Source organism: Terrapene carolina, unplaced genomic scaffold (assembly GCF_002925995.2).
Source record: "Terrapene carolina triunguis isolate 2854851 unplaced genomic scaffold, T_m_triunguis-2.0 Scaffold238, whole genome shotgun sequence".
Taxonomy (NCBI): domain Eukaryota; kingdom Metazoa; phylum Chordata; order Testudines; family Emydidae; genus Terrapene; species Terrapene triunguis.
Genome location: NW_020664589.1, coordinates 7,429,886 through 7,453,542, shown reverse-complemented (window position 1 = coordinate 7,453,542; position 23,657 = coordinate 7,429,886). Strand labels below are relative to the sequence as shown.

Below are 23,657 nucleotides of genomic sequence, written 5' to 3'. Positions count from 1 at the left end.
CAGGCCCTTCAACCAACAACCAGCACTTCCTGCCCCATGAAATGGAATGAAATCACTAGGCTCTGGCACAGCCCTGCAATGAACTGCCAGGCCGGGCCCTTCGATTCTGTGCTCCTGGCTGTAAGTTTCCATCTCCTCTGGACATCGGCTGTGCTGGGCCTTGAAAACCTCCTGGCTTGAAGAATTCCACTAAACTAATTTGCAGGACGGTTGTGGCTCCTTTCACGCCCACTCGACTGTAGCTGAGACCGTGGTGGGTTAGTGGAGGCCACGGGCAGCTCCCAGTCTCTGCAATATGCATCTGTTCCTTTGGAACATGGCTGAGCGACGCCTGGTTATTACAGGGTGGCTACCAGACATTCAGATGTCTACACTGCAGCTGGGAGGCGGAGCAAGCCTTCCAGCTGGCGTCTGCAGCCTTGGGGGGGAATGTCATGCAAGTGCACTAAAAATAACCGTGTAGACGTTGCTTTCCCGCTGTGGCTCGGGCTGCGATGCCTACGCGGCTGTTTTGAGCACGCTGGTACAAGGCCCGCCAGCCAGAGTCTGTGGGTGTCAACGGGGAGGTTTGGTCCTCAATGCAGCGTAGACATCTCCTCAGTGCTGTGGCACAGGGCTCCAAACTGACACACTCCATAAGGGATTGGAGGCCAGGCTGAGAGGGGATACAAAGGGCCAATCCCCAACCTGAATCACACATCACTGACCTTAACCTCGCACCCCGGGGAAAAGACCCAGGGGCGGCACTAGCATGGAATTAACCAAGCCCCCGTGGAAGGGGAACCATTCCCTACTAGGAATCCAACGCACCTAGCGGTTAGAGCAGGGCTTGCGAGATCTGCAGCCTTGCTGCATCAGACTTGCTGTTCTGAGCCTCTGTTTCCCCACTTCTTAGCTGGAGATACTAATACCCCCCACCCCCCCGCTTTTGTAAAACACGGAGAGATTCTCAACCGGCACGAACTATGGGAGCATTCGACAATAATGGTGCAATAGTCAAATACACCCTTGGTGGGGCTTGAACAGACGAGTGCCGGCTCAGTAGGAAGAAGGTGATCCTAAATGGCCCTATTCGTGTTCTTCATCTCATCACTCTTCCTGGCCTGAGAAGTCCAAAGTGCCCTGCCCCGCCATCTTCCAGCGCAGTGCAGCCTCCAATCCTGCTGTGGGCCGGGCATTGTCCCAGAATCGGCTGTGACAGAGGAGGGAAAGGCTGAATCCTCATTCATGCATCTAGACGCTGAACTACTCAGTAAAATATTTATTTCTCAGTTATTTCACGAGTTGTTTTTACAAAAATTACTCCCCTCCCCAAAGAGAACCCCCCTAAAAACCAAACCCAAAACCCAAACCCTACACAGACATGCAAAAAAAAAAACCCCCACCCAAACAACCCCCCCGCCCACCATAGATCCTGTTACAAGTAATTGAAATGTACAAATAAAAAGGAAGCGAGCAAGCTTAGATTACAACAATCCCTAGTTCCTGATATCACTCCACTGGGGCAATTTGTGTCTTGTCTCGGTAATGCTTTCACGTCAGCTGACAATTTTGGAGGAGGCTGCCAAGATAGCTGTAAAATTAAGAGCAAATGTTTTCTAATTGAGGTTGTGCAAAGAAATATTTATCCCCCCCCCCTTTTTTTTTTTACGTTTAGAGAAACAGCATCTGCAAACTATTAAACTGGTTTATTTTCATGAATGCTCTCAAAAAGGGAGTGACATTTATATCTCTGCGGTTTCGTCTTATACAACAGGAAAGAGCCCCACGTTTTCCATGGGAATAAAAGCTCCAAGAGTTTCCCTCTTCCCACCCCCAAGCAAAGTTTCGCATGATGGGAGTTCTATCTTCAGTCAATCCATGGCTGCACGGCTTGGCTTTGACAGGCTACCTCCATCGTGCGCTGCTTCTGTCATCGGTGCTTGGAGATCTTTATTTTGCACCAAACAAACACTGGGGCTGGAAATGTGGAATTCGCTGTTCCGTGGCTTTTCTCACTGGGGGAAATAGGACGTTTCAGTCCTGCGTGGTTATCCTGGGCTGTTTGGTGCCGTGCTAGTGACACCCGGTGTTAAACTGAAACCGGTGCAGCCAGAGCTTTACTCAAGCCCATGATCTCTTTTCCCTGCCTCATGCGCTTCTGCCTGCGCCCAAGCTCCTTCCCGGGGAAAGGTTTTCTACACTTCCACTCTTGGTTCATGCTAATGGGCCTCAGCCCTGCTCTGATGACACTCGCCACCAGTTTTGCATGAAGTGTCACAACTGTTCTCTATGTGCTTGAAATGACCTCTCGCCGAGTGTTTGAAACTGGGCACTGGTTAGATGGTCTTCAAGATGTGGCATTCAACAGGATGCTGGCAGGTGCTTGCTGGTCAAGAGGCTCCCCATAAGATGAGGCCCCCTACAGTCACAGCAATGCGTGTGGGTGGGGTGGGGGGCGTGGGGGTAATTGGTGGGGTACCTGATCTGACAAGTATATTTGGTCTCATGGAGACAGATTTTTCCTAAGCGATCAGGACCAGATTGTCTATGCCCATCACCCACAGCAGGGGCCATACTTTCAAAGCATTCATGGCCCAAAATGCTGGCCAGTTTGGAAAATCTGGAATTACTTTTGAAAAGAGGGTGGTTCAGGGGTTGGGGTGCTACCCTGAAGACTTAGGGGACCAAGATTCACTTCACTGCTGGGCCACAGATTTCCTGTGTGACCAGCTTATCTACGCACAGAAAAGCTACTGCTTTAACTATCCTGGTACACCCGATGCCACTCCCCCTCCCATATCTCTGCACCTCTGCTCCCATCATTTCAAGGGAGATGCTAGCATGGGGTGTCGGGAGGGTAAATGCATTAGAGATTGTGAAGTGCTCAGGTACCACAGCACGTGAATTGATTGGTGGAATTTAAGTACAGAATCACCAGCGTGAGGGTGGGGGCTGGAGCGGCCTAGGCAAAGCATCAGAGCTGTGATCCACATGCATAGCGAGCAGGGCTGGGAACATCTTGGGCACGGTCACTGTTCCACGGGGGTGGGTGCTATTGTCTGCTCACTCTGACAATGATCTCGGCCTTGGTTGTGCTGGTTTCTTTAAGAAGTTTGCGTCCCCATGTCCGGTTAAGGTAAACACACACATGGTGTCGCCACCTTGATTTTGGAAACATCTTCCATCTGTTGGGAAGCAGCTAGGAAGGTAAGTCTGGCAGGATCCTCCCCACTGGACCGCCCAGGCCCGGTGTGGCCCTGCTGGTGCCGCCCAGAAGGCCTGGGTCTTCCCAGACCTTGATAACAGCAGCTAAGGGTCACTCAGTGGTTGGAGCATCACTTCGCTCTACTGGGTGGAAAGTTAGAACGGCTCCGTAGGAGCTGCTCCTATCATGGCTACAGCAGATACAAACCCTGCCGCTGCCCAGCTTGTGGGCACTAGAGACTCGTGTCTTTTGAAGCGGATGGTCCCGTGCATGATTCCTCCTGCCAGCTAACGTATCAGGCTGCAGCCAAAGACCCATGAAAGAAAAGGCTGCTCCCAAGGGAAGGAGTAAGTGGGGGAGAAATTAGGTTATCGTTATGGACGAGCTATGCCATCCCGTCAGAAACACCACCTGTGCCTTTGTCCTGGAGCCCGTTCAGCATCTGTGACGACTGCGAGGGAAGGTGGTTGTGCCTTTTAATGCCACATTGTGGGATACGAGCTCTTTCCACCGCCGTAGTACTGGCTACAGCAAAACTACTGGGCTTCCCATAGAGTAGGGTGACCAGACAGCAAGTGTAAAAAAATCAGGATGGAGGGTGGGGTGTAATAGGTGCCTATATAAGAAAAAGCCCCCAAAATCGGGACTGTTCCTATAAAATCGGGACATCTGGTCACCCTACCTTAGAGCGTTTTCTGTAGGAGAGCGTCTCAGTAGTAGCCGCCTTTGTTCTTAAACATACCAGTACAGTCATTCATTCCTTACTAAATTCCCCGCAAGACACAGGCCTTAAAGAGCAGGGGACTGAATGGGCTGGGGGATTGGTACTGGGCAATGATGCCTTTTACTTCTAAGGCACTAGCTCAAATCCAGGGCAAGTCAGTTGGGACCCAAAGCTGTTTTCAGCTGATGCCTGCTTGGTGGCCTATGTGAAATGAATAAACGGTTTCCAGTGGGTATTTTGTCCACATCATAAAACCAGCACCACGCAGCAGAGAGGTCGGGGCTTGAATGGAGCCTGGAAACTGAGCTCCCTTCTCCTCCCTGGCTGGGAGCCCCATGAGATCAGGGTTGAGGCTGAGTGGTGTAGCAGTACCAAGGGAAACCTGCACTGCCCATGTTATACCTGTGCGTACATAAGGGAAGCTGTCTCCAGAGCTGTCTGTCCAGCCCCCTACTCTAGCCCCATTAATTAAAGCCCCAGCCTAAAAAGCTCAGAGCAGGCCCTGGCTGAGCAAGACCTCTGAGGCCTCCAGCTGAGGTTCTGCTGGTTCACATCTTACGTTGTATCTGAAAGCCCTGCTTTTGATTTTCAGCTGTTTGGCAGGGAAGAGATTGCTAAGAGGTGGGGTGATGGGGAAAGCAGCCACTTGCTGCGGAAGGCGTTTAATTTACGAGCCCAGGCCATCAACCACATCCAGGTCCACAAGAGAGGCAGTGTTTCCGAAGGAGGCAGCCTGCCTGGCCATTTGCATAGCGCGTGGACAACGAGGCACTCAGCTAAAGTCCACAGACTTTTTTTTCCCCCAGGACAGTTCCATGACCCGAGCCCCTTCAGACTTGCTTGTGAATTCATTGACTTAACCACAAAGTGCAGAGCAAACATCAACTTCTGGAAAGCTGCAAAGTCCCGGCAGCTAGTTGGAGTGAGTTCTCCTGAGCACTCAAACCATCATCTTCGCCTTTGACTAATGGTTTAAAAAAAAAAAGTCGGTAGCATATATCTTACATTGGCATGGGCAGCTGGCTACACCTAAATGTACACAGCACAATGCAGGGTTAGGGTAATGAATATATACAGCAGGGGTGGGCAGTCCCGCTTGCAAAAGTCTTTCTCGCTCAAGCATTGCAGTCTGGTGACACAAAAATATATGAGCCAATCTGTCAGCCTTGGAAATGCTGTCGTATAATGTGAATCGGCTACAAACGCAACGGCTGAACAGTCAAGTTTGAGTGACAACCAAAGGAAAAGGGACTATATAATTGACATGATACAATGTAGTGATCCTCCCAACAAAGGTCAGCGACCCCAGCGTAGGAGGATACTCAGTCGCTCTTTGGCTGTCCAGCTGAGATATCCAAATTGGTCAAATCCGGTAGTCCAAGATTCTTCCCTGTTCGGAAGCATATTCATGTTAACTTGGCAAGACTGTTCATCCTTGAAATGTGTGTGTGTGTGTGTGTATACGTATATTTTATTATAGAGTGTGTGGGGAAAGCAACTTTCTTACCAAGTTCACGCCGTCTGTGGCTACAATTACACACCACTTTCCAAAGGGGATTGTGACTTGCTGTGCTTTCAAAAGGGACCAGGAGAAGAAGGGGGTGCTGGTGATGCACTTGGCATTGGCTGAGAGTCACAAGGGTTTGGGTTTAGACTGGGACAGGCGCGGCAAGCTGGCCTCTCGTGATCGGGAAGATGCTCTCCCGCCTAGGGCAGGCACATTGGTAGTTTGTCCCGGTTCTGGGGATGTGCAGTCAGTTCACAGTGGGCACATGGCTCTGATGCAGGCTGAACTCTTTGGCTTTGAGGCGTAAGCTGGCGATGCTGTTTGCCATGTTCACCCCCTGGGCGGGCGTCGCGGTGCCGCTTGAGCTGTAGGATGGCACAGTGCTGCAGCGGTGGGAGGAGGGGAGAGGGGCGAGGGAAAGGAAAATAGTTATGAGACTCAGGCACAGCCCAGGGAAAGCCTTAGCAGCCGACGCTGCAATGGTTAAGTGGACTAGCACCTCTCTATTTGATTCATTTGATTTTAAGTTGTCAGGCAGTTGGCTCCTTTCACCAGCTTCTCGGAAACAATCGGCTGATGCCAATAGTAAACTTCCCCCACAAACCATAGCAGGGTCTGGATGGCTTTATGCTGCTCAGTGAAGGCAGACAGTTTGTGCAAATCAATTTTAAATGAGATTTAAGTCCCTGCCTCTAGCTTTTAAACTGAATACATTTGAGATGGGCCCAGGGCAAAAGCCTGGATCTAGACCTGGGGTGGGCAAACTTTTTGGCCCAAGGGCCACATCGGGGTATGGAAATTGTATGGCAGGCCATGAATGCTCACGAAATTGGGGGTTGGGGTGCAGGAGGGGGTGAAGGCTCTGGGGTGGGGCCGGAAATGAGGAGTTCAGGGTGCAGGAGGGTGCTTTGGACTAGGACCGAGGGGTTCGGAGGGTGGGATGGGGATCAGGACTGGGGCAGGAGGTTTGGGTGTGGGAAGGGGACAGGGGTGCAGGCTCTGGGGACACTTACCTCAAGCAGCTCCCGGAAGCAGCGGCATGTCCCCCGTCCGGCTCCTACGTGGTGGTGCAAGCAGGTGGCTCTGTGCTGCCCCATCTGCAGGCGCCGCCCCTGCACTCCCATTGGATGCGGTTGCAGGCCAATGGGAGCTGCGGGGGTGGTGCTTGGGGCACCGGCACCGTGCTGCGCCCCTCGCTGCCCCTTCACATAGGACCCGGAGCGGGGACATGCTGCTGCTTCCGGAAGCTACGTGGAGCCAGGGCACGCACAGAGCGGGGCAAGTCCTGGACCCCGCTCCTCGGCTGGAGCACCGGAGTGGGGCAAGCTCCAGACCCTGCTCCCCGGCAGAAGCTCGAGGGCCGGATTAAAACATCTGAAGGGCCCGATGCGGCCCTCCTGGCCATAGTTTGCCCACTCCTGGGCTAGACCCCTTCCCTACCCACTCTGAACATTATAGGGGAAGTTCGCTCCAGACTGTGCGCTTGAGCTCTAGGGTTGGCAATGGATTGAGTCAAAAACCCAGAGAGGAATATGTCCTGAAGTCCAGATCTGGATCTGAGCTTTGCAGCGCAGGGAAAACCCACTATCTGAGCACTCAATGACACGAGGAGAATGATGTCTGTCACTCAAGGGCTGAAGAATGAAACAGGCATTAGATACAGAAGCAAATCAGACGGGGATTATGCTGGAGCAAACGTCTGTCTCCATACCAATATTCTGCCCTTATGGCTCTTAGCTACTGAAACGCTAGGTCCTTTTTGCAAAGCTCTTCCTTCAAGGCTTTCAAAGCACTTAGGGAAAGGTATTCATTACTGCAAGTATCCCAAGCTGACGTCATGCAGATCACCCGCGGGTCTAGGAGAGAACCCAAGACTGGGATGGCTGATGTTCCCCCCACCCATTACAATTTCTCGGTTCCACGGTCTGTACAGAAGAGTCAAGTTTTCAGAGCTGGACACTCCCAGTGCAGTTTTTATGACTCTCTCTGGTTACAGGGTTCAACAAATGGGTGTGAATTTGCAATCCCTTTCTTCCCCGGAATGGCTTTGCCAAAGGAAATTCTATTTAAAAGAGAAAAGAAGCTTTTTCCTAGTTGAACCAAAGCCTGTGCAGTGTATTAGGGGTAGAAGAGCCCCTTGACCTGAAACCAAGGTGGTGGGAGAGTCTATCTTGCACCAACTCCTTGCTGGTAATTATTTATTCATTAGAATTTCTTCCCTCCTCCTCTCCCTCTCCGGCTCTTTATTTTGACGTCTCTCCCAAGCAGAACGTGAGTTTGCATTTCCAAGTGGGTTCTGGATTAGATAAAACAGGCCAAATTCATCCCTGGTGCAATTGCTGGAGTTACCCCAGAAAGGAATTTGACCCTGTTGAGTTTGCCTGTCCCTAGTTTAGAGGATTCCTAAACCACTGAAAAAACCCTCTCTTGCAAAGCTTTCTGGGCTCTGCTTTTACCCCCGGAGGGGGGGGGGGTCATTAGTGCTCAGGCTGCTAAAAAGCTCTGTTGGTTCTCGTGACCCATGGGGAGCACCATGTGCCTCCGACACGTAGAATATTAACTATCCTCACTCAAGTTTCACTCTTATAAATATTTAAACTCAACATTAGAAGACAAGGTGGGTGAGGTAATCTCTGTTATTGGACCAACTTCTGTGGGTGAGAGAGACGAGCTTGGAGCCACACACAGCTCTTCTTCAGGTCTGGGAAAGGCACTCCGAGTGCCACAGCTAAATCCAAGGTGGAACACGTAGTTTAGCATAAGTAGTTAGCACGTGTTCCAAGGGACCATTCAAGGGGAAGTCACCCCTGTAGTCACAGGACAAAAAGGGGGTTAGTGGGTTACAGATTGTTGTAATAAACCATAAATCCAGTGTCTTTATTAAGACCATGATTTTTAGCGTCATGCAAAATTATGAATTTCAGCTCCCAGCATAGGAGCTGACTCCGTGGGTGCTCCAGGGCTGGGGCACCCACGGGGGAAAATTAGTGGGTGCTCTGCACCCACCGGGAGTCAAGCTCCCCTCACTCCCTGTCCCACCTCCTCCTCCTCCCCCCCTGAGCGCGCTGCGTCCCCGCTCCCCCGCCTACCTCCCAGTGCTTCCTGCCTGGCCGCTGCCAAACAGCTGTTTGGCAGCGTTAGCATGCTCCGGGATGGGGGGGAGGAGCGGGAACGTGGCACGCTCAGGGGAAGAGGCGGGGCCGGGGCAGGGATTTGGGGAAGGAGTTGGAATATTGGCAGGGAGGGGGTGGAGTTGAGGTAGGGACTTTGGGGAAGGGGTTGGAATGGGGGTGGGGAAGAGGCGGGGCCTCATGGAAGGGATGGAGTGGGAGCGGGGCTGGGGACAGAGGGGGGCGTCGAGCTCCCACAGGAAAGAAGAGAAGTCGGTGCCGATGGCTCCCAGACTTGTCTTTTGAAAGTGTTGTGCAGTTTCCTTTGCGGATGAGTCTGACCCATGGGTCGTACACACGCCTATCACAACAGGTGGTGTCGTGTACCTCATCCAGGACACTAAATGACCTAACAACAACTATGTGAGTGAAACCCATAGGCGCTGACTCCGTGGGTGCTCCAGGGCTGGAGCACCCACAGGGAAAAGATGGTGGGTGCTGAACACCCACCGGCAACCCCCCTACTAGCCCCCCCCAGCGCCTCCTGCCCACTGATGAGCCCCACCGATAGGCACCTCCCCCTCCCTCCCCATGCCGCCTGCCCGCCGCGATCAGCTGTTTCGCGGCATGCAGGAGGCTCTGGGGGGGAGGGGAAGGAGCGAGGATGTGGCGTGCTCGGGGGAGGCGTGGAAGGGGGCAGGAAGAGGCGGGGTGGGGTTGGAGACTTGGGGGGAAGGGGAGTGGCAGCAGGGCAGGGGGTAGAGCTGGGAGTCAAGCACCCCCTGGCACATTGGAAAGTTGGCGCCTGTGGTGAAACCAGGCAATCGCTAACCCCCCGTTTTGGTCCTATGACTACAGTGGTGTTGACAGGCCACTTCACCTTGAATGGGTGCTTAGTTTAGCATAAGGAGTTAGCACATATTCCATTATTCAACCTTGGATTGAGCTGTGGCACTCGGAGTGCCTGTCCCAGACCTGAGGAAGAGCTCTGTGTAAGCTTGAAAGCTTGTCTCTCTCACCAACAGAAGCTGGTCCAGTAACAGATATTACCTCCCCCACCTTGTCTCCTAATAACCTGGGACAGACACAGCTCCCACAACGCTGCATTCAGCTCAGCACAGCCATTGCCTCCATCCCATATGCTGGCTGTGTTTGTCCTAGCGGCAGGCCGACATCTTGGCCCAACGGGCCTGCAGTTTGTTCAATTCTAACTTCTCCTTCCTACTCGGGGCCTTAGGGCCCATCCCAACTCCCGCTAAAGCCAATGGAAAGACTCCCTGTGGCCTTTGTGCCTTCTCCATTTCCCCTGCTTGTTTAATTCTCTCCCTTGGAGGGGGAGCAGTTTTCTAATCAGCCTCGCAACCACCCGGCCTTCGCAGTCTTTTCCGCCCACTAGGGACAGGCCTGGTAGGGTGACCTTGGCTGGCTCTCCAGCACCTCCCGAAAGGCAGCCGCGGTAACTCAGTTTGGGAATAGATGGGAAAGATACTGGTGAGGCTGCCTGGACTTACCTGTATGGGGATGTGGTGGTCCAGGAGAGATACTCTGGGCTCAAGGCAGTCGGCCTGGGGGCCATCGGCTGTTCAATGGCTGCGTCTTGGCTATAGGATTTGAGGAGCGATGCGGACCTGTTGGCCAGCATCGCCCGCTCGTTGCGACGGAACTTGGCCCTTCGGTTCTGGAACCACACCTAGCGGGAGGAGAGGCAGCACCTGTCACCTGAGCCGCACTTAACCCGGGGCACAGACAAGGCAGGCGGGAGGGAGCGGGGGAGCTGCCCCACGCTCCCCTAATGCATAGTGCAGCGGGCTGATTGCACTCAGCAGGGGGCCAAGTTCATGCTGGCAGATCTCAGGCAGGCAGCCTGGCGGTGACACCTCTGCTCTGCCTGCCATGGCACCGTGGGGCAGGATGAGCTGTGATGCTCCTGGAGGGTGCACTGCCCTGGTCCTTCTGAACTCTATGAAAGCCTGAGTTCTAGCTGGCCAAGGAAGGGGGGAAGCCAGCATCCTTGCCTAGAGCCAGGAGGCAGAGGCCTAGTTCCTCCCCACTGCTTTGCTCACCTGGACTCTGGCCTCACTGAGGTTGACCCGCCGCGCTAGCTCCTCTCGCACAAAAGCATCGGGGTAATGCGTCCTCTCGAAGACCCGCTCCAGCGCCTGGAGCTGGCTGCTGTTGAATGTGGTGCGGTTCCTCCTCTGCTTCTTCTTCCGCTTGGCAGCCCCACGGCTCGGACTCAGACTCTCACCTAAGGGGAGCACAAAGGAGACAGTCCCGGGGGGCTGGGTACAAGTGACACGTCCATGGGGCCAGCCCACCTCTCCCCTGCCGGTTAGACAGACACACCCAGGCACTGGTGAGGGGGATGTGGCAGGCAGGGCGCAGCAGGGCACTGCCCTGTGTCTCTATTCAAAGGGTGAACAAGGCCGGTGATTTCATTGCTGGGCCTGGGAGATGACCTTGCTAAGCGCAGATGTCTGTAATGCAGCAGAGGAACTCAGCCAGCCCTTCACTGCAAGCCCTAGAGCCAAGCATGGCAGAATTCAACTCCTTTATAATGTTGATGGATAACATCAATGTTTATTTGAAAGCATTTTTTCCTATTGTTGCCAGTTTATATGTTCACAGTGATGCAAAATTCTGGGGGAGAGGTCAGACGACGGGGAGAGTCAGGCAATAATTGTTTGACAGCAGACGTTGCACGTCAAAAAGCTAAAGCTTTATAACCATTAAAATACAAATTGTCAACATCCCGTGTCAAAATATACAACGGAAATACCCTGAAATCAAACTGGAATAAGCAGCATTTTTCTTCCTTTGTCTGTCTGTACATTTCGATGATCATTGATGGAAATATTTTTTCTTCAGTTTGCGGGTGTACGGTGAAATCGCTGTTTACCAACATTTACCGATAAAAATCTAACCTTCTATGCCTACCTCAAGGGGAAGTAGCGTGGTCCACTGGACTGTCCATGGGAAGGGGAAGCAGTTCTTCAGTTCCAGTCCTAGCTCTGCCACTGACTGTGTCTCATGGCACATGTCTCATCCCTTCTCTGTGCCTTAGTTTCTCTCAGGGATAATACTTACCTCCGGGGGGATGAATGGGGAAAGGGTTTAACTAGTTAATATATGCCAAGCGCTATGTAAGTACGAAGCTTAAAATTCCCAAAAGCGGCCACTGATTTCAGATGCATCAGATGCTTGAGGCCTGATTTTCAGAGGCAACGAGTGCTAGCAAGTCCTGTTGAAGTCAATGGGAGCTCAGCACCGTAGCAAATCAGGCCCCAGGATGTCTCAAGCTGGGCACCCAAAAATGGAAGCACCCAAAATCCGGGCCACTTTTGCAAATGGGGGTCTTAGTCTCTAACGCCAGCCGTCAGCGGTGCAGGAACTAGTGGTGCTGCGGAGGCAGCCGCACTCCCTGGCTTGAAGCACTAATAGCAATGACATATTAGACCGTTTTGTCCAATGGCTTTCAGCGCACTCGCTATAAAAATGGTTTCAGCTCCCCTGCCAGCAGTTCCTGAAGTAGCAGCAGCTACATCTGTCTGCGACATGGGGAGGAACAGGAGGGTAATTAGAAGGACGTGATTTTTGAGGTGAGCTATCTCATGGCCAGCCAGTGCTAGTAACAAATGTTACCAACCCTCTGAGATTTCTGCTCACACCCAGCATTTGTTTCCATTTTTGTGACGTGTGAAATTTTGAACCTTAAGCCTGCCACTGGTCCGTCTGTTTGCCTTTTGGGCCCAGATCCAGGCCTGAGTATGGCGCATCTTGGGCCTTCATCCGGGGTAACTTTCATTCTTTCTTTGTCGCCAGCATTACATGAGATAGGGCAGGCTGATGGAGACGGGTTCTGGAGGACACAGTCAGAGGCCCAGTTTTTGAATGGTTTTAAATGTTAATCGTTTTATGACATCCCATGGATTTACAGCCGTGGCATTGGATTTCTCTGCTTTATGTCAAAGTTAGAGCCTATGAGGTGAGAAATTGTTGCCTCTCGCTAAAAGGCTTCTAATGCAGCTTTGCAAAATTGTCATGAGATGATACCAGCCCAGGCACCAAATCTCCTGAAAGGGATATAAACCCTCACGCCACCTTCTAACTATTGAGGGCTAGATGGAAACTTCTGTGCCTTGCTCCATTGCTACCGCAGGGTTTCTTGCACCTTTCTCTGAAACATCCGGTGCTGGCCATTATCAGTAACAAGATACTGGAGTAGATGCACCATGAATCTGATCCAATGTGGCAACGTGATCCAGTGTGATCTGATTCCTACTTGTACCATGCTGATGAAAAACTAAAGATAATTTAGACGCCCATCAACCCCCCCCCCCCAAAAAAAACCCCTAATCTCAGGTGAGTGGGGCAGTAGACATGTGCATGGCTGTTGTTCTAACCCTTTGTGGTTCTCCAGCATCTCAAAGCACATTACAAAGGTAGGCATTACCCCTGTGTTACAGAGGGGCGAAGTGAAGCACACAAAGGTGAAGTGAGTTGACCAAGGTCACACAGTGACTAGAACCTGAGGGTCTGTCTACACTGGAGAAAAAGACATGCGGCAGTGAGTCTGAGCCTGGCTCAACGTTTGCGGCTCTGAGACCCTCCCTGCCTTGCCAGGTTTCAGAGTCCAGTCTCCAGTCCAAGCCCAAACGTCTACGCTGCTATTTTTAGCCCCACAAGCCCAAGCCAGTTGCCCCGGGCTCTGAGACTCACGGCAGTGGCTTGGCTTGGGGTTGTTGTTTTTCTGTGTAGACGTGTCCTAAGACTCCTGAGCCCTTGTCCTAATTACTGGTCTGTGCTGTCTGCTTTATCGGTTAAGGAAACCGAGAGCAGGCATCTGTGCTGCTAATTTCTGGGTGGACCCTTTCTTTGCTATACTTTGTATGTGAGAGTCTCTCTCCGTAGCCTGGAGCACTGGGGATCGTTCAATATGGTTGGATAGAGACTTTGGGGACATTCCCATTTTAATAATGAATAAACTGAGCCTAGTCTACTTCAGCCATGCTCTGCCTGTGGCTATCAAGCAGGGGAGGACGTAGCCTCCCAATTCAATGAGTGCCTGCTCCTCAGCCTGCCGAGGGGGCACCGACCACCTGCAGCAGCGCCTCCGTCCCAGCATCGCAACCCTAATCCTGGCCGGGCGTGGAGGGGAGGCCCCAGGGGTGGGCATGGAGAGTGAGCTCATCCAGCAGTTGTGACTCCCGTCCCACGGGGCTGGGCCCAGCTGCCCACTCCGGGCATTGTGACTTGGTGCACAGGGTCACAGCGCCTCCACTCAGGTTTGGCCGGGCTGCCTCTGGAGGGACGGCCAGGCCCAAACCTGAGACAGGAATCCCTGTGCAAGTACACCATTGCACACTGGTTAATCTGGGCCCGATTCCAATGGGTGCAGTTGCAGCCATGGACCTCCACTGAAGCCACCACTGCTATCAGGTCCAGGGTTCCCAATTTTGGTTGGCTGTATTCCTGGAGGTTTCATCGCATGACATAATCTTTAATTAAAGATGAATCTTTAATCCCTGGAGACTATCCTGGAGGGTTGGCAACCCTAATATAGGTCATAATTCCAGAGGCAGCTCTCCCTGGCTTGAGTCAGAATCCTGACAACCATGCGGCGGTTACCCCGGGGAAGTGGCAATTGAAATCTCCGAGAATGAGGGGTTAGGTTTGTGGCTGGTGCTGACAATGGCCTAGTGTAAGATGAGTGTTTGGTGCTTTCTTTACAATGCACATTGAGGCCTGAGACCCCTGGACGCCGTCCATCATTAGAAACCATTACACATTACGGGCAGTGAGAACGCTCTGCCCCTTGTAGGAATGGCCTCTAACAATCCACAGATCAGGCTCAAAACCCAGCACGCGCCCTACTCCCCGACCTGTTATTAGTGCAGCTCCTCAACAAGCGTGACTAAATAGATCTGGCGTTGTGTCAGGGTACACTCATCCCTCTGCCTCAGCCAAACAAGTAGGTGTCCAGGAGATAGAGGAAGGGAGCTGTCCATTGAGACCACCCTCCCCATGACTGGATGGTGAGATGGGAACTCCCTTGATGAGCTGTAGAAAGAGAGGTGACCTCAGCTACCATGGGCCCTAGGTGTAGTTGTCTGAATAGAGCCGGGGAGCTCCTTATGTGCTGCCACTTTCTGATCATTTAGTTACACATCTTTGCATTCCAGGTAAGTTTCATCCTTTCTTTGCCCCTGTAAACCCCTCTGAGGACAGAGGGACCCTGGAGCTGGTAGAAGCTGAGCACGGCTGCATTTGGGAAGCTCCAGGATTGGGGCGGGGGAGAATGTTATGAAAGGTGACACATGTTTGGTTCAATCTGAAATAAACGCAAGTTGAGTCCAAAAGCCGAGAGAGAAAGACGCTCTTTGCCCCGCCCAGGAGACCACAGTCTAGGCTTCACTGAGCTTTGCATCACAAATAAAATTCCGAGAATTCCCTCCAGCCCTTGGTTCTATTGAGAGCCTCAAATTCGCTGCCAATCTCTATTTTACAGTTGCCCCTTTTAGTTTAACTCCTTTTTTGGTTTTGTTTTCCTTCAGCAAGCTAATGGGCCTCTGGATTAAAAAACTACGGCAGGTCACTGCTGTCCAGCTTCCTCGCAGAACCTGGGATTGACATGGGCCGGCATGCAAGAACCATCCCTGATGGAAAAGCCCTACAGAATTTAATAGGGAGCAATAAGCTCCCTATAGGATTTATAGGGTTTAATGGACAAATTATAGAAAGAGGATCTCATTCTCTATTAAATGGTATAGGTTTTTATAGTGATTTCTATAGAACCCAGCTGGGCTGATCCCTATTTAAATCTGTCTGTAGGACTTTTTCATGAGCGATAGCTTCCAGGTTGCTCTGCTGAAAGAATGAGGGAGCAGAACCTCATAGATTTAACTCTTAAAATGGCATGCGGAGAATGTGCTCTCAACCGCACCCACTCTGTCCTCTTTTCCTCCTAGCAAAGCAGGACTCCTGATCCGTCTCCCACTGAAATCAACACAAAACCTCACATGGAATTCAATGGAAATGGGGTCAGGCGCTACCACAGACCCACTGTGTAAAATGATTTCCATGTGGGATTTGCATCAGAGATGGGCCCAAGCTGCAAGATTCCAATATGGATTACACCCCTCTTCCATGTTTGGAATGGTGCGAACCATTTTGTGTCTGGGCTTTTAAAGAACTGTAAAGTCTGGGGGCGCACGGATCCAGTTTTTATGTTCAGGCCCCTCCGCTAGTTTAAATGTGTCCCTTATACCATGTAGAAGTGAGATCTTCTCCTGAACCACAAAACCATGCAGCACATTCCAGGCAAACTCTTAAAAGCTATTGTTAGCTGGTGAAAGCCTTTCCTCACCTAATCAAACGTTCCCTTGAAAGATTGCTGCCTCCCAGTACAGCTCAAAGGGTATCATTGTTCCTGAACTCTACATAGGTCCTTCTGCTTCCAGATGAATTCTCCATTATGTGATGTTTTTTCCCTCCTCTTTAAAAAAAATCCCATCCGTTGATTGTACATGAGGCCGCGCTTAATCCAAATGTACCTGTCTGATTCCTCTAATTAGCCCAGAGACAGGGTTCTCCTGCTCCATAATGAAGCAACATCTTTTCTCAATTAGCTCATGCTTTGGAGCCCTGCCCATACTCCAGAAATGTAGGACCAGATAAATGCCACTCTAATTGCTGATGGCATGTGTCTGACAGGTTTATGGTGTGCAAGGTTGGGAGCGATCGCCCATTCTATAAAAAGATAGAGCTGAAATCAACATTAAAAAATGAATGTCATTAAACGTTCCATTTTTGTGCTTTCACGGGGTGGGGTAGGAGGATAAACTTAATAGATCCTATTTCCATCTGCAGTCACAAATCCTACATGAAATCCACAGCTAACTCTGGCCATCCACCCATTACTTTTTCGTGCCAAAGGCCGCTGTGCCATCAGATAACCCTATTCGCTTCTGAGCGTTAGACGCACAGGAGGAAAAGTTACTTAACTGGCTTCTCTGTGATTTTCACCAAGGAATTAGAACATCCTGACGCTCTTCCAAGAATAAGACTCATTAATTATGGAAAGGCAGGAATAGCTCCACGTTGGATTTCTTTCCCTCCTGAAGGACTTTGCAGGCCTTGTTTTGGGGCGCAAGGGGGGGTTGAAATGATGGAGGGAATTTGCAAGTTTGCGTTTGTCATTTTTTTGGTTACTGTCTGGCTCGCTTGGAGATACTGACTGGGTTGATTGTCCAACCTAGAGGTCAGAGGGGACATATGAACATTCCCTCTTCCTGTGGCCGCTTTTTGTATGGTGTATTTATTTTCTGCTGATTACAATTTCCTCTAAGGGGAAAAAATAAAGAGGGGAGGGAGGGATAATATTACCGAATAATGAAAGATGACATTGGAAGGATAAAAAGGGAAAGCGAGACTGCTCAGTAACCCTGAGATGAAAAACACATTCCCCAGGGGACATCGGCATTAAACGGAATATACGAGACATGGAATTAAGCTGTCGTTTTGTAACAAGAGTGTGTGTGTGTGTGTGTGTGTGTCAGCCATTGCACAAACTAGAACCTTGTTGTCTGTTTCACACTAAATCTAGCCCACTCATCGCTGGGGTATGTTAACGATAAAGGCTGGAATTTCCAAAAGCGCCCAATGGACATTGGCTTTCAGTAGAACTTGTCTTCCTGAGTCACTTAGCGGCTTTTGAAAATCTCATCCAAATAGTAAATTATTCCAAAGGACTTGAGCTGGGATTTTCAAGCTTGTTAGAGAAAATGGGATAAAATGTTCAAAGTCACCTAAGTGATTTAGGAGCCTAAGTCCCATTTTTCAAAAAGGGACGTAGACACTTAGGAGCCGAAGTTCATTGGAAAGTCAAGGGGACTTAGCTTCCCAGGTGCCTCAGTCAGGCTTACAAGTCTCTTAGGGTACAGCTATGCTGCAAGTGAAGGTGTGACTGTAGCATGGCAGACATACCACTAATGTTAATCTAGCTAGCACAGGTAACAGTAGCAGCGCAGGCATGGTGAAACAGGCTTCAGTATGGGTTAGCAACCAGTGTGTGTCCCCATGCTCCCTGATAGGCTTGTGGTCCGGGTGCTAGATGGTGCAGAAGCCCGTGCCGCCATGTCTCCACGGCTCTTGTTACCCATACTAGCTAGATTAAAGCCAGAACGGCTGCGCCTACCCACGCCACAATATGCTGTGTAGACATCAGGTGCGTCTGAACATTTTCCTTTGGGGCTTAACCCTCTAAAGCTCCTTTGAAAATCACAGCCTTTCTGGTCCTCTTCTTAAATTAATCTTGATCATCCCATTTGATAGCCTCACTTTTCTCCTTTGCCTCTTCTTCCTTTGTCCTTGTCCTGGCCGTTCTTTACTTAACACTGCTATTCTACCAGGCAACCCCGTAACGCATGTGAGACAGTCCGAGCCTTGTCCCACCGACGTCTATGCACATTTTATCATTTAGCTTCAGTGAGAGCAGGTTCGGACCTGTGGCTTGTAGGAAAACTGCTCTGTCAAAATACAGGCCTGATCCTGCGTTCCTTACCCAGGTAACATGCCTGTTCGGAGTCACTGAGACTGCAGGATCAGGCCCAAAGGCGGTATTCCCATGTTCATTTTCTAAGCAGCTCAAGGCAGCTCTGCTGAGTTTGCACTTCTCATCTGTGCTTCTAGCAGTTTTCTTTAATAATTATTTGCTGAGTTGAGACTAGAAAACCAGGTATTATAGCAAATCTGGGTCATGGTTAAATATATATGTAGTGAGGGATTTTAACCCTTGAACTCCTCCTAGGCTATTAGTAGTAAAAAGTTGTACTATGTGCCATTAGAAAGGGAATTTTCCCTACATTTCCACCAAGGTTTCAGAGTTGATTTATGACCGTTGTTCACGAGGGATTCATGAGCTCAATGCAGCCGTGATACAGGCAATCTGAATGTATTATTATTATTTATTTTGATTTGCATTAAAATGACATCCATTTACATGTTGGAACTCAATGAGTGGAATGTCTCAATTTCTAAATGTGCCTTATCTACATGGAATGTCCCTGTGCCATGGGAGAGGAGTGCCCGTATTCGGGGAGAGGTGGCAATTCCCTTTCATTCAGGCAAGTGTACTATTCCTGTAGGCCTCACTAGGGTTGCCAACTTGGTAATATTTAAGAACCGGACCCTCCAGCAGGAGTGCCGGAACCTCCCCTGCCCTGCCTCTTCCCCCTGACGCCCTGCCCCCATCCACTCCTCTTAGCTCACTGCTTCCCCCCCTCCCCCCCCCGCCCATGTCAGGAGGGACTCACCTGCTTTGCTGGGGCTGGGAGCTGCAGCCGCCCGACGCAGGTAGGAGGTGGCCCCGGCTGCGTAGGGACTGGCACAGGTGATGACCCAGCAGCTCCCTAACCCACAGTAACCAGACTTTAGGTGTCCAGTCAGTAGAGCTGACCGGACACTGTCAGGTCCCCTTTTCGACCGGACTTTTCGGTTGAAAACCAGGCACCTGGCCACCGTCACATTGTGTGGAAAGGGGAGATTTTTGTAATGGAATTTACGACTCTCGGTGCTTTTTCTGCACCTTCCAAGTGCAAACTGCCTCCCCTAGTTCTTGCTTTGAGATGAATCTAAGCGGGAATGGCCTCATTTCTCAGGGGCTGAGCTACCTTAAGTCAACAGGGGCTGGATATCTGAAAACTAGTCATCAGGGTTTATTTAAGGCCTAATCCTGCCACTCAGGCAAGGCCCTGAATGCAGGGGTTCTGATCACCGTATGCTGCTAAGCTCAGCTCCACGGCAGCTCCTGGTGCCCTACTGCTTAGGGAAAGTTTTGGGAACCCCTGACGGGGTGGGGTGCTGCAATTGTCAGCCGCAGTGCTACAGTAGCGCCTGTAGAATGGTTCTGCAGCTGTGGGCTAGGGATAGAAATGAGACTGGGGGATAAAATAAGGCCGAGTGGGGGGAGCCCAGCTCACAGCAGGAGTGCGCCCCTCGTCCCCTGGCTTTGGGGAGCAGTGTGAGAGACACTGGCTGTCCTCCTTAATATAGGAAAAGCTGACATTTAAACCAGGGACTATCATAGAATATCAGGGTTGGAAGAGACCTCAGGAGGTCATCTAGTCCAACCTCCTGCTCAAAGCAGGACCAACCCCAACTAAATCATCCCAGCCAGGGCTTTGTCAAGCTGGGCCTTAAAAACCTCTATGGATGGAGATTCCACCACCTCCCTAGGTAACCCATTCCAGTGCTTTACCACCCTCCTAGTGAAATAGTGTTTCCTAATATCCAGGGCCGACACAACCCATTAGGCGACCTAGGCGGTCGCCTAGGGCACTAACATTTGGGGAGCGGTGACCGCAGCAGCCGGATCTTCGGCCGCCCCGGTCGTCGGCGGTATTTTGGGGGCAGGACCTTCCGCCGCCTCTGTCGGGGGGCAGTATTTCGGGGGCGGGACCTTCCGCCGCCTAGGGCGGCAAAAAAGCTGGCGGCGCTCCTGCTAATATCCAACCTAGACCTCCCCCACTGCAACTTGAGACCATTGCTTCTTGTTCTGTCATCTGCCACCACTGAGAACAGCCCAGTTCCATCCTCTTTGGAACCCCCCTTCAGGTAGTTGAAGGCTGCTATCAAATCCCCCCTCATTCTTCTCTTCTGCAGACTCCCTCTGTTCCTAGTTCAATCTCAGTTCCGCTCGGTGTGCGGGCGCTGGGTGGTGGGTGCTGGTGGTCTGTGACATACAGGAGGTCAGACTTAGATGGTCGGGTGGTCCCTTCTGGCCACATGCTCTCTGATTGCTTTAACCACACGCCCCCTTCCTCGCTACGTGCAGCCCATTCCCTGTAAAGCAGCTTTGACCCTTAAACCATTATGATTTGGTGGTGAATACATAACACTCCTCCTCGTGCATCTCTGGCCTGGTTGGAGGGGGGGGGATTTCAGACCCACATCTCTAAAAGCTAAAGTTACATCTCGCCCTCTTGCGTTGCAATGTAAAAACCCAGAGCGGAGCAGTTTTCTGCCATTAAATTATTTCACACATTCCATTTATTTGTGGACAGTTTGCCAAAGACCTTTTTAAGCTTTATTTTTTTCACCCAGCCAAATGATCAAATCTCTTTTACAGTCACTTCCCCTCCCCTCTTCCTCCCACTTTGCTCCCTCCCATCCCAGCCTCCCCCCCCACCCACCCACCCCGAGTCCGTATAATTTAAGGGTTTAAATAGCCTGGAGGGAATTAACTGTAAATTCTTCCTAAAACAAATAAATTCAGCCCTCTAAGTTTGTGCCTTTTTCAAACTGTTGAGAGACGTTTTGGGTTTGTTTTGTTTGAAATAATGATCACGGCATATATGACCCCAAGGCTGCGGCCAGCTCTAACCAAATAAATAGCTTTTATTAATTAACGTTTATCCTTAACAAATAAAACCCCAATTTGATCTCAGCCGGCTGAATTAGCAAAAATAAACAACTGGTTCTCCGGGCACTTGATGTGGATTTAACAAATTAACACTGGGCCTTAATCAGAGAAGCCGCAGGGCAGCGGAGGGCTTTTACAGCCAAGAAATCTGTTGGAAAAACAATGTCTTTCATTTCTCCCATGGTCTTGCTCAGTACATATGTGGACTGCCATTATATACTCTAGGGAAACCAAAAGAACTACAGCAATGACGTCCACATAGATTTCATGTGCAATTGTTTAACTTGTTCCTGAAATCATGAAATCTATTTTAAATGTTTCCCTTTGGATTAATCTGTGGAGTAAATGATCCAGGGGCTGCAGAGTTATTTTTCTGTGTCCTTTCCCCTCCCTTGAACAATAATAATTGTCTTTCTTGCCAGCACTTTTCGTCTGAGGAACTCAAAGCACTTTACAGATGTTAATTCATCATAATTCCTCCCCAGGAGGGAGGAAAAGGGGGGACCTGACCACAAAGAGGTACGGTCATTTGTTGCAAGTCGCATTTCAAATCAGCTGGGAACAGAATCTGGAGTTCTGATGCCAAGTCATCAGCTCTAACCACTAGGCAACTCCACAGTTCCTAAATAGTATCATCCCCATTTTAGATTGCGGCTCAAGAAAGTATTACTATTCAGGACAGCACTTAAGCACTTGTGTAACTTGAAACCTGCTCTGTTTAAAACCAAACACATGCTATGGTGCTCTCTTGAATGGGGACGGACTTAACTCATGTGCTTTCTTGAATTGGGTCTTATGGGGGCGGGCAGGAAAGTGAGGCAGAGAGAGACTTTTTGAAGGTTCCAGCATGAGTCATCTGGGAATAGGACCCAGGCATCCAGGTGCTTAGTCCCCTGTCCTAACCACTAGACTGCACTGAATTTCCCATTTGACAGTCATGGAAATGGTAGGAACCAAATACTCTACAAAAACATTTAATCTCTAAAAATTATGTCATAAAGGCGATTATGCTTGAGAGGTAATTGGAAGCCCTGACTTTTGAAAGTGTTTGCTTGCCCCTGCGATGTTGTTTTCAATGATTCCTTTTATTGAATTTGGCCTGCGTTGCACAATACAAATACAAGATTGCAAAAGTAGAGGCAGGCTGACACCCGAGCGCAGCGTCTGTGGCCTGTGCCGCTGGCTGTGCTTTGAACTGTCTGCTCGTTTGGAAAGCTGACTGCAGTTGTATAACCAAGCTGGCTATTTGGGCTGGGACCTGCTTTCCATCTTATAGACCAAAAAATACAACTGAAGAACTATCCCCCCCCCCCCCCCCCCCGCGGCCCATGAATGTGCAACTGTCTGCCACAGAAGGATTTGGTGAGGGGTGGGAAGCAATTAAGATGCATCCGTTTGCTGACACTGGGCCTGATCCTGCAAGGTGCTGAGTGCCTCCCATAAGGTTCTGTGCACCCTCCACTCCTATTGACTTCGCTCAGCACCTTGCAGGATGAGGTCCAAACCTGCTCCATGCAGGTCAAAGCAATACTCTGGTTAACTTCAATCAGAGCAGGAGCAGGCCAAGGGAGTGAGATTTTTTTAATTATTTGTATGGCTGTAGCACCCAGAGGCCACAGCTGAGATCAGGGCCCCATTGTGCCAGGGACTGTACATACAGTGAGAGACAGCCCTTGCCGCCAGAGCTTTCAATCTAGATAGACCAGGCAAGTGCAGATACTCAGCATCACACAGCTGGTCAGAGGGGGACTAGAACACATATCTCCTGGGGCCTAGTCCAGTGCTTTATCCACTAGGTCACACTGCCTTCCCAAAGAGAGAGCATAGAATGATCTTTTCTATGGAACCCAGCTGCCACTTTTTGGTTTGGCTCAAGGCGTGAAGTCACTTCTTGACCCCGGAATTGAAGACGCTTTCTCGGCGTGAAATGAACCGACCCAAGCAGTGTTCCCTGAGGTCCACTGAGTATTCTGCTGGTGCAAGGGGATGCAACAAGTTTTCAGACAAGGCCACGGGCCTTGATCCAAAGCCCACTCAAGTCAATGGGAATCATTCCACTGACTTGAATGGCTTTGGGTCAGCACTAGAGCCGGTGCACCACGGAGCTTGCAAGCTGCCCTGGGCAATTAGGACTTGATTTTTGTGCCCACTGATGCCAATGCAAAGTTCCTCTTCCCTTCAGTGGTGCAGGATTGCGCCCCTAACTGGCAACTCCAAAGATGGGTAGACACACATTTAATAAGTTATAGTGCGTTTCATCAGCAATACTAATCTCCTCCGGGTAATCGTCTACCCGCCCAGAAAAGGAAGGGAATGGTTCAATCTGGACCCATTGGGCAATGAGCCAAACGCTCTGATGGCTGAGAAAGAAGAGCTCAGGTGGGCTATCCCCAAAAGCAAGAACCCACCACTGACACTGTCTTGAGTCCTCATTAAGGCTCAGAACTAAAGATTACCAGCAACTCAGCTGTTGCAAAGAAGAGAACCACCTCGAATGTAGCCAGGTGCAATATAGGGTGATGCCAACCCCTTGAGCTGCGCCATTTGGCCGGCATCCGTGGGCCAAGCTTTGTTTTTGTGGCTGTGCCAGGGATGCGCGTGCAGTTCTCTATCGAGCCTGCCTCTCACAGTTAAGTCCCCGGGGACATTCACGAACGTAAGATGTGGCTCTCCCAGGCCTATTGCCACGAACTCTCTTTTAATGAATC

General features: G+C 50.6%; 1 protein-coding gene across 1 annotated transcript in view; it reads right to left on the bottom strand.

Annotated features, from left to right (window-relative positions):
* Positions 1-1,400: 1,400 nt before the first annotated feature.
* PRRX2 (paired related homeobox 2) overlaps positions 1,401-23,657 on the bottom strand; it is a 69,919-nt gene continuing 47,662 nt past the window's right edge. Inside the window, exons 2-4 of the mRNA XM_024193014.2 lie at positions 10,592-10,776; positions 10,040-10,218; positions 1,401-5,801 (exon numbers count right to left, since the gene is read on the bottom strand). Coding sequence (XP_024048782.1) covers positions 5,666-5,801; positions 10,040-10,218; positions 10,592-10,776 — 500 coding nt within the window. The 3' untranslated portion in view covers positions 1,401-5,665. The remainder of the gene's footprint in view (positions 5,802-10,039; positions 10,219-10,591; positions 10,777-23,657) is intronic.